The 10775-nt window shown below is 50.2% G+C and overlaps 1 protein-coding gene across 5 annotated transcripts in view; it reads left to right on the top strand.

Annotated features, from left to right (window-relative positions):
* The first annotated feature begins 213 nt into the window (after positions 1-213).
* WISP2 (WNT1 inducible signaling pathway protein 2) overlaps positions 214-10775 on the top strand; it is a 15220-nt gene continuing 4658 nt past the window's right edge. For 2 of the 5 annotated variants that reach the window (XM_010840976.1, XM_010840980.1), the window contains exons 1-2: positions 214-814; positions 4853-5069. In XM_010840976.1, coding sequence (XP_010839278.1) covers positions 755-814; positions 4853-5069 — 277 coding nt within the window. In that variant the 5' untranslated portion in view covers positions 214-754. The remainder of the gene's footprint in view (positions 815-4852; positions 5070-10775) is intronic. The other 3 variants (XM_010840979.1, XM_010840978.1, XM_010840977.1) reach the window with 3 other exon arrangements.

Below are 10775 nucleotides of genomic sequence, written 5' to 3'. Positions count from 1 at the left end.
GTTGAGGACCCCCTCATGTAGCAGGGCCCAGCAAGAGCACACACTAGGTCCAGCCCGCGTGGGCTCAGCCACCGCAGGTCACCATCCACAGCTCAGCAAGAAGGCCATGGGGAGGCTCCTGGTTGCCAAAAGCAAACGGGCCGCCCAGGGAAGTTTTGCTGTGGGTCACACCCGCTTCTGGACGGCTGCCAATCTTCCTGCCAGAAACCGCAGGCCCGCTGAAGCCGCCTGGAGTCCGGACCACGGGGCTTAGGAGGACTTGGGTCAGCTCTGCAAAGGGGGTGTCTGTGGAGCACTTTCTGGATCTACAGCACCCCCTCTACTGCCAGGGTTGGTCAGGGGGTCTGGGGCAGGGCTCCAGCGGCTCCAGCAGCGGCTTGGGTAGGCCCTTTGGGGCTGGGAGGAGCTACAGAGGCCCCTGCCAGCCTGTCACAGGCTCTCGGCATTGGCACTGGCTCTGACTTTCACACGCACGCACACACACACACACACACGCGCACACACACACACATACTGGCAAGCACCCTCTTGGTGGCCTCGGAGGTCTCACCTCCAGGTAAATGGGCTCATCAGTGGGAAGATGAGGATGGGAGAGAAGCAGGGCTACAAAGGCCAGCGTGTGTGTGTGCATGCGTGTATGTGTGTGTGTGTGTGTGTGTGCGTGCCTGGGAGTGACCTCACAGCCGCCGGAACATAAAGACTTACAGGTCCTGCCTCCGAGGCTCAAAGCTGGCTCCGTGGGGGACACAGTGACATGAGAGGCACATTTCAGACCCACCTCCTCGCCTTCTCCCTCCTCTGTCTCCTCTCCAAGGTAAGGGGGCCCTGGGCCCCGAAATGTACTGCTGGCTTCCTTGGTGTGGTGGGGGAGATGTTAAATCACAGCCAAGGACCCCCTGGAAGAATTCCTGTGGGCCTCCTCTGTTGGGGCTCAGCTGAGCTTCTCTCCCTGATGCCCAGAGAGCTGCTTCCCTCTGGCCAAGTCTGCTGTGTGACCTCAGGCAAATCCCTTCCCCTCTCTGAGTCTTAGCTCCTTCCTCAGTTAAATGGGTATAATGTTCATGAGGCCTTTGGGAAGGTCATTTATCATAGTTCATCTCCAGGGCTGAGCACAGGACCTGGAATATGACAAATGTTTAAGAGAGGACTTTCATGATTACCAATCCCTGAAGTCCCTCTGCAAACAGAAGTGGGTCCCCTCATTATAAATGGGGAGCCTCAAGAGGGGGCCTGCTTTGTCTAACTAGGAGCTAGGATTTGAATGGATGTTGGGTGCCTAGCCCATTGGAAGTTTCATACACAGGCATTAATGCTGTCGGGCCCTCAGGCAGTGAGTGGCCTGCTGACCCCAGCTGGAGGGGGTAGGGAGACAGCTCTAGAGAATAAAGACCTTCTCCTGTGGGATATTTTCAAAGGGCTTGTGGAACATCCACCTTGCCTAACATGCCCAACAACCTCATCAGGAATGATTATTTCCTGTTTTCAGTCAAGCAAGGCTCAGAGAGGGTGAGCAACTTGCTTGAAACCACACAGCATCAAAGCAATAGAGGAGACAGAGGCCAGGACTGGCCTGGGTGTGAGGAGAGGGGACTGCAGTCTGTATCTGTCCACCTCCAACCTGGACCGAGGCCACAGTTGCTGAGCCTGCCATCACCTTAGCAAATGCCAAGTTCCCGGTGTCATGGGGATTGGCCCTGCTGCAAGCTATGATCTCACTATATTTTCATGCTCTTTTGAGAATCGCAGGCAGGAACGCCTCTCTCCTGGATCCAGGCAGTGGTTGGGGGAAGGCTGAGAACCCTGCTGGCATCCTAACCTTGCTTTTTGTTCTTCCAAACCGGGATGGTCAGGACATGATGCCAGGAAGGGTAGCATGGGTAGGGGGAGCTGGGGACTTGGGGTTCTGGGCCTGGGATCAAACGAAAGGCCAAAATGAAGCAGTCCTAGACTCACTGTTCTCTCCCCCAGCCCTCCATTCTTCCCAGGCCCCAGGGAGCCAGGCAACATCCCACTCAGAACGCAGGGACTTAGTCATCACACACATGAAAGCCGTGACAATCCTCAGAGAGAGAATTTCAAGTCTCGCAGGCAGGTTGTGAGCTCCTGAGCTCAGGCCTGTGGACAGAGACAGGTGGTAGAGACCTGGAAACAAGCCAGGCCACATTGACCAGAAGTTGGCCATGACCTCATTAAAACCCTGATTCCAAGATAGATGGTCTCCACCTCATTTTACTTAGGAGGAAACTGCTCCCTCTCAGTGCAGCAGTGAAGTGTCCAAGGCCACACAGCGTGTCAGTGGTAGAACTTGGATCTCAACTCTTGCTTGGAAGATTCCCTGTCCAGGGCTCTTGCGCAGCTGGGGACCACAGCAAAGGAAGGTCTGGGACAACCAGGTGTGACGGAGCAGCTTGAACATGGGAATGGGCTGGTTGGAAAGGGTGTAGAGATAGAGACCAGACAGGACCTCTCCCTCCTTGGCTGTGCTGAAACACCCTCCCTGACTTGTCCCCATCCCTCTTGAACAGTTAGTTGACGCAGAGGCTAAGCTGGCATCAGAGCCATGGGTGACGAGAGGTGGGTGTGGTTGAGGCCTGGTCTTGGATGCATATGAACCTTGATTCTGTTCCTGATCTACCTGTTATTGGTGATGTCGCTATACTGCTTTAAGCTTCAGTTTCCCTGTCTTTAAAATGGGTATAATGCTGGACTTCCCTGGCAGTACAGCGATTAAGACTGCGTGTTTCCTCTGCAGGGAGCACGGGTTCAATCCCTGGTCGGGGAACTAAGATCCCATACGCCACATGGTGCAGCCAAAATAAATAAATAAAATGGGCATAATGCTGTAGCTCCCACTGGAGGGTTAAACTAGCACATTACAGAGCTCAGCGCATGGTGTGCCCGTGGTGAATGACAGTCACGGGCATCGGTGTCATCAGGTCCCTCCTGTAGATCCAGCCCTGTCAAGCTTGCCCTGTAGAGAGCCCAAAGTGAGAACCCAGGTGCAAAGCACACAGCTTATGTCCTGGCACCTCTGCTTTCAGGAGGAAAGGACCCAAGAGCCATTTCTGGTCAAAAGCCTACCCCTCACCCTGCTTATTTCCCACCAACTCAGGGAGCTCAGCCTCTGAGGGTTTAGAAGGGAAACTCAAAGTCCAGCTGATTGTTTCTCAGGTCAGTGCCGTGTGGATCACATCTGGATTTATGAAAATGCAGATTCAGAGTCATAAGGAAGGGCCCTGGATGCTGCATGACTAACAAGCTTCCCGGTGCTGCTGCTGCCGGTCCAGACCTCACTTTGAAGGGTGAGGCTAGACCATCCTCTCTAGAATCTGGTGTCACCCAGTCTCCTGCTTGAAATGCCTGCGGAGATGGGAACTCGTCCTCTGGCAAGGCTCCAGGCACACAGCTGCACACTCACATCTAATGTTACCAGTGTCATCGTAGATGGGCCCTGTCATTGCTTCCTGATCTGTGACCCACCCTCCCACACACACACAGGAGGCTGGTCTGCCAGTTTGGAACGGCCCCTAGTGGCCACGGTGGGAACTGCAGGCCACAGAGAGGTTTGCAGGACTAGGAGTCCTAAGGGTGGGAAAGGTAGGGATTAGGGCAGAGAGGTCATTGCCTGCTTTGGGGCCACACACAGGACTTAGGAGGTTATTAATTTCACCTTCCAAAACTGCATCCAATTCTTCAATCCTCTACACAAAACCCTCCAGACTTCCAAGGGCCCTCAGGTGGGGTGGGTCACTAGTAACACCTTGAATTATGCATGGCCCTCGGTCCCTACCTTCCAATGGACATATGGGGAACCTAGAGTGTCTGGTTTCTGGTTTGGTTGTTTCTCGGTCCTAAGTGAGGAGGGGCAGTCAGGACACTTGGGTTGATACCTTGAGCCTGCCCCTGGGGGTTGGACCCTGGCTGGGGCCTTTCCCTGTTACAGGAAGTCTACACCCACTTTGGGTCCGTGGGTCTTCAGTGGGGAAGCACACTCCCAGCCATGTAGCTAACCCACGGGGACTGTGTCTCTTCCTCTCTCTGGAACTCAGTCTCCGCATCTTTATATGACGGGGAGAGGGGTTAGAGTGGAGGTGAAGTACCAGTAACCTAGCTGTGCATCAAACACCCCTGGATGGCTCGTTAAAAACAGATTCCAGGGCTGGGCCTCTGGAAGCTCTGAATTGATAAGTCCCACAGGAGGCCAAGTTTTCCTGGCTTATTTGAGGCTCATCTGGAAACATATTCTAGATTGTTCCAAAGATCAGAAACATCCATGATACTGTTTGATTTATTCAGCCCTCAGGATAAATATCCACAGTCCTCCTGCTAGAAAACGTATAGTACCCTGTCATTTTAATCCTCTGTTCTGTTGGTTTTGCCTCTGTAAGTTCCCAGAAGGCAGAGGCTAAGCCCGCTATTATAATTCACACACCAGTCATCATAGCTAAATGCATGGAGCATCTCCTGCATGGCAGGCTGTGAACTAAAAGTTTTATATGCCTCATTTCATGTACTCCTCAAAATAATCCTTTGAGTTATATATTATTGCCCCCTCTTCACAGATGAGGCAGTTGAGGCTCAGAGAACTTAAGTAACTTGCCCAAGGCTGCTCCGCTAATAAGCGACAGAGTTAAGACAGGAATTCTAATCCAGAGCCCTTGCTCATGACCACAATGCCATGCTATCTCATACAGAGTGACGTGGGGGTGCTGGGGTTCAAGGCCAGGTCTATGTCACTCCGGGGCCAAGGTGTGATGCTACACTGCACAGCCTGGCAGAGAAGGAGTCAGTCGTGAGGGTCTCACTGCCCACCTTGAATGACCTTGGCTGAGGGAGGTCTCTGTCTCTGCAGGTGTGTGCCCAGCTGTGCCCCACACCATGTGCCTGTCCCTGGCCACCACCCCGATGCCCACCGGGGGTGCCCCTGGTGCTGGACAGCTGCAACTGCTGCCGGGTATGTGCGCGGCGGCTGGGGGAGCCCTGCGACCATCTCCACGTCTGTGACCCCAGCCAGGGCCTGGTCTGCCAGCCCGGGGCGGGCCCTGGAGGCCGGGGGGCCGTGTGCCTCTGTAAGCAGGTTTGCGGGTCTGGTGGAGGGGGTGATGGGGAGGGGGTCAAGGCCTTCAGGTCCTGAGTCCAGGAGAAGTCGTCTTCATTCCCAGCCAAACCTGGTGACACAAGGTTCCCTAAGCCCGCTCCTCACTTCTTTTCTTTTGTCTTTGCTCAGATCACACCCATCACCCAAACAGCCTACCTCCCTTCTTATCCATCCAGATTTAGCCATCTTTCAAAGCCGAGCGCAAACACCTCCTCCCCTGATCAGCCCTCCCAGATTCTTCAAACCAGAGGTCACCACCCTTTCTCAGAACCCTCACGACACTCTTGGGAAAATGAAAGGGCAGCTCTCTATTTCAGGCGTAAGGTGTATCAGGCCCTGCACTAAGCACTTACCTCCTAAGTCACACGATCCTCACAATAATCCTCTGCGGTACGTACTTTCAGACCATTTTATAGATGAGGAAACTGAGGTTCCGTAATACTAACAGACATGTTTAACGTTACACAGCTGGGGGCTGGGTCAAACAGGCTCTGAAGCAGCATTCCGTTCTGTCTTTTTCTGGGGTTGGGAGCCCTTGAACCTGTGAACCCTGAGTTTGCTATTTCCTAGCAACCTTGAGCATGTTACACCTCCCACCACTCTACCCTTGTGCCCTCCGGGTGGGCTTTAGGTCAGGGTTTCTCAACTTTGCTCCCGGGTCATTTGGGACTGAGTAATTCTCTGCTGTGGGATGCGGTTCTGTGCATGATAGGAATTAAGGCAGCATCCCTCGTCTCTACCTGCTGGATGCCAGTAGCACCCCAAACAGCAAGTCGTGACCATCTCCCTTCACATGTTGCCTAGGGAGAAAAATCGCCCCCAGTGGAGAACCACTGCTTTAGAGAAATAGAAAGGGGTGGGGACTGTTCTGTGCTCTATTTTTCTTTTTAAATAAGCCTTACAGAGCACTTTACCGTTCCCATCTTTGTACATGTAGCACTTTAAAAAAAGAATGGGAGAGAGAAAGGAAGAAAGGCTCATGAATCACTGACAATGAATCCATCTATAGGAAAAAAAAAACTTGTTAAAAAGAAAAACACAACTTACAGGGACTTCCCTGGTGGTTCAGTGGCTCAGCCTCCACACTCCCAACACAGGAGGCCTGGGTTCGATCCCTGGTCAGGGAATTAGATCCCAAATGCCACAACTAAAATTATCCCACATGCCACAACGAAGATGGAAGACCCCATGTGTTGCAACTAAGACCCAACACGGCCAAACGAATTTTTTTTTTAAAAAAGGACTTATAGACATAAAGTTATCAATGGTAAATCCCTGTTAAATACTTTTTTCTGATAAGGGGAGTATAATAATGAGAAAGGGGTGATGTCTCTTATAAACTTAGAGATGATTGGTAATAAAAATGTACCTACAAATGTGGTTGCCCAAGGGAGAGGGGTCGGGGAGGGAAGGACTGAGAGTTTGGGATTAGATTAGCAGCTGTGAACTATTATAAATAAAATGGACAGGATGGGGGTTCAGGCTGGAGGGGACACATGTATGCCTATGGCTGGCTCATGGTGATGTGTGGCAAAAACCATCCCAATATTGTAAAGTAATTATCCTCCAATTAAAATTTTAAAAAAGATGACCAACAAAAATGTCCTACTGTATAGCAACTGTATAGCACAGGGAACTATATTGGATTCCCTATAGGTACACCACAGTGGAAAAGAATGTAAAAAATGTCTTTATGTGTATGACTGAGTCACTTTGCTATACAGCAGAGATTGGCACAGCATTGTAAATCAAATATACTTCCATTTAAAAAATCAAATAAATATCACCTATGAAGGGAGAAAAAAATGTACCTAAAGAAAAAACTCAGAAAAGCAACACTTAGCTTATCAGGCTGTTATCTAGAGAAGCCATCACACATGTCAAGCACTTGGCAAAATTTGTTTATTGAACACATGCCTAGCACTTACCTAGAGTTTCAAAATATCACCTCATTTAACCTCTCAACAACCATATGAAGTAGCTCCTAATGTCATCCCCATTTTGTAAATGGAAAAAAGAGGCCCAGAGAGGTTAAGTAATTTGCCCAAGGTCACACAGCTCAAAAGTGGCTGAGCTGGGATTTGAACACAGGGAGCTGACTCCACAATCTTTGTTTCTTTCACTCTACTGTCTGCCGCTCAGTATATGACTAGTTACTGTCACTAAATTTATTATGGGGCTTTTCTTATTCCACCTTGATTCAGACTTTGAATACCTGGAGGCCAAAAATTTGTTTGGTCCTTGCTCCTTTCTGCAACTTCCAGCTCTGGTTGGGTGACACCAAATGTGTCTCATGAATGTGTAATGAATTACAGGTGCTCGTGAGTGTGTAATGATTGGAACTGAGTGGAGGCTGGGAGCTAGGGAAGCCTCAGCCAAGGCAGAACTAAGACGGCACAGAGACTGAGCCTGGGTCTTGGCTCTGGAGGGAACATGCTGGCCCAAATCTCTCCTCTCACCCACTAGCTGGACAGCCCCTCTCTCGGGGACTGCCTCTGAGCTGTGTGCATGTTCAGTGTGGCTTGCTTTCTTTTAAGATTTTTTTTTTTTTTGATGTGGACCATTTTAAGTCTTTATTGAGTTTGTTACTGTATTGTTTCTGTTTTATGCTTTGGTTTTTTGACATTGAGGCAAGTGGAATCTTAGCTCCCCAACCAGGGATCGAACCCACAACCCTGCTTTGGAAGGCTAAGTCTTAACCACTGGAGCACCAGGGAAGCCCTTCTCCCTCACTTTAAAAGCAGAGCTTCCCCGGCTCAGCCAAGGGCAACTCCATCTTTTTTCCGTGGCTCAGCCTCAAATTCTGGAGTCATCCTTGACTTCTCTCTCATCTTTTTCCACATCCCACTCACTCCCCACCAGTAAATCCTTCACAGTATTTCCACCGGGCCTGATCCCCACCGTAACTCATCTGGATTTTGCAGAGACCCCTTAACTGTCTCCCTGCTTCCGTCCTTGGTCCCTAGTCTGTTCTCAACACAGCAGACTGAGGGCTCCTTTAAATACGTAAATCAGATCACAGGTCAAGTCCCTCCTCTGCCTAAAAGCCTCCCGTAGCCTCCCATCTTCTCAGAGTAAGAGCCAAAGCCCTCTCAGCAGGCAACAAGGACCCTGCTCCTGTTTTCTCTCTGACCCGTCTAACTCCCTCCTGCCCTCTGCTCCATCCTCACTGGCCTCCCAGATACCCCAGGCACGCTCCCACCTCAGGGCCTTTGCACAGGCTGTTCCTGCTACCGGCATTCTTTTCCCCAGATTTCTGCATGGCAAGTTCTCTCTCCTCCTTCACATCTTTACCCAAACATCACTTTCTCAGTAAGGCCTTCCCTGATCACCATATTGAAAAATTACAACCCTGCTCTACTCCTCAAACCTGCCCTCCTTTATTTTTTGAGCACTAATCGACATCTAACATCACAAACTCAACTTTGTTTCTTGTGTTTGTTTCCACTAGAGCGAAAGCTCCAGTGAAGGCAGGATTTTGGCTGGTTTTAGTCATTGCTATGTCACAAGTTGCCTAGAGCAATGTCTGGCACATAGTAGGCACTCAGTAAATAATTGTTGAGTGCATAAACAATAATGACAGTTCTGGTGGGGCTTGTGTGAAGGTACCATTTGGTGGGGTAATGGTGCAGTGAAAGTAAAAGTGAAGTCACTCAGTTGTGTGCGACTCTTTGCGACCCCATGGACTGTAGCCTACCAAGCTCCTCCCTCCATGGGATTCTCCAGGCAAGAGTACTGGAGTGGGTTGCCATTTCCTTCTCCAGGGGATCTTCCTGACCCAGGGATCGAACCCAGGTCTCCTGCATTCCAGGCAGACGCTTTAACCTCTGAGCCACCAGGGAAGCCCTAATGGTGCAGTAACAGGCACCATTTATGGAGCATGTACTATGAACAAGTCCTTTATATACATGATTTCACTTTATCCTTAATAATGAGGTATTATCACTATTTTGAGGGTGAAGGAACTGGGGCTCAGAGAGGTTAAGTCACCTGCCTAAGGCCCTACAATGTACAAGTGTGTGCATGCTAAATTGCTTCAGTCGTGTCAGATTCTTTCAACTCCATGGACTGTAAACCCCCAGGCTCCTCTCTCTATGGGATTCTCCAGGTAAGAATACTGGAGTGGGTTGCCATTTCCTTCTCCAGGGGATCTTCCCGATCCAGGGATCAAACTCCCATCAAACTCGCATCTCTTATGTCTCCTGCACTGGCAGGCAGGTTCTTTACTAATATGCAAGTGGCTGCGGGTACAAACAAACAAACAAACACAAATCCTTGGTGTTCCTTCTCCTGCCAGGGACTCTCAGAGAGAAAGGGATGCAGAAATTACCAGATGACAAGATTATGCCCTGAAGTTATTTGGGGGAAGCTGCTGGACAAGGAGACCATTGGAGAGAGCCCAGAAGGAGAAGGGTTTTATACGTGTGTATAGGTGTGGGTCCATGGGGTCGCAAAGAGTCGGACACGACTGAGCGACCTTACTTTCACTTTCATAGGTGTGGGGGTCTCACAGCAAGTACATTTGGAGGTGCCTCATGGTGTCTGGGACCATGCACATGACGCACACAGATCCCAGGGTGGAGACTGCTGCCCAGGGATCATAATCCCCCCACCCCCACCCCAATCAGCTTTGAACTGGAGGACCCAGGAGAGATGCCAGGAAACCTTGCTAAAGTTATTATCCCCTGGGATTTGAACCAGGTCTCTGTGCCTCTAAAATTTCCGCATGTATGTGGACCTATTTGAGGTTTTTCTCAGCAGACCTGGGAAAAGCAGCTTCCCATGAGTCTTGTCTCCCAGATCCAGCTGAAGTGCCACCCACATATCCAGGAAACCCTCCTTTCTCTGCACTTCCTGAGTGGCTCACAGACACCTCTGCAGGGCTCTCGATTTATTCTGTCTTGGAGATGCAGCGTCCACATCTGTGCCCTGCACTGACCCTTGAGTCCCCCTGGGTAAGGACTGGCTCTCAGTCCTGTCTGGGAGCACAGTGGGTGGTACCCAGGAAGGGCGCGGTGTATCTGAAAGGAATAAGGAATCAGGACTATTTTATCAGTGTCTCTCATGTGCTGAGTCTTGTGCCAGGCATTCATTCCAGGGGCATTTCCTGTGGTTCTGTGTGTCCCATCCATGCTCTGAGCTGGCACAGGAGATGCCAGGATGAACACTCTCAGCCCCAGCCCTCAAGGAGTTCATGGCCAGTGGAGGAAGAGGCTGTGATGCCCATAATATTTGAGGGCTTCCTCCAAAGAGTGTTTCTTGAATTCCTAACCCTGTGTTAGATGTGTCCCTGAAGGTTCTAATCATTGTTCTCATCGTTGCTATTGTTAAAGTGACTCAGAGAAGTTTAGTCACTTACCCCAAGTCACACAGCTAGCAAGTTAAGCCCTGACCTGATGGTGGTAACTGTAACACAGCAGATGGACAAGGAAAGTTTGTGGCATGAAATCTCCATGCGTATATAATAGTCATAATATTTTATATGTTTATATTAAATAATACATATTATTAATTCTATTATATATGGGCTTCCCAGGTGATGCTAGTGGTATAGAATCTGCCTGCCAATGCAGCAGACACAAGAGACCCCGGTTCCATCCCTGGGTTGGGACGATCCCCTGGAGAAGGAATTGGCAACCCACTCCAGTATTCTTGTCTGGAAAAATCCCATGGACAG

The sequence above is a fragment of the Bison bison genome, unplaced genomic scaffold (assembly GCF_000754665.1).
Source record: "Bison bison bison isolate TAMUID 2011002044 unplaced genomic scaffold, Bison_UMD1.0 scf7180017864154, whole genome shotgun sequence".
Taxonomy (NCBI): domain Eukaryota; kingdom Metazoa; phylum Chordata; class Mammalia; order Artiodactyla; family Bovidae; genus Bison; species Bison bison.
This window is presented reverse-complemented; position numbering and strand designations above follow the sequence as displayed.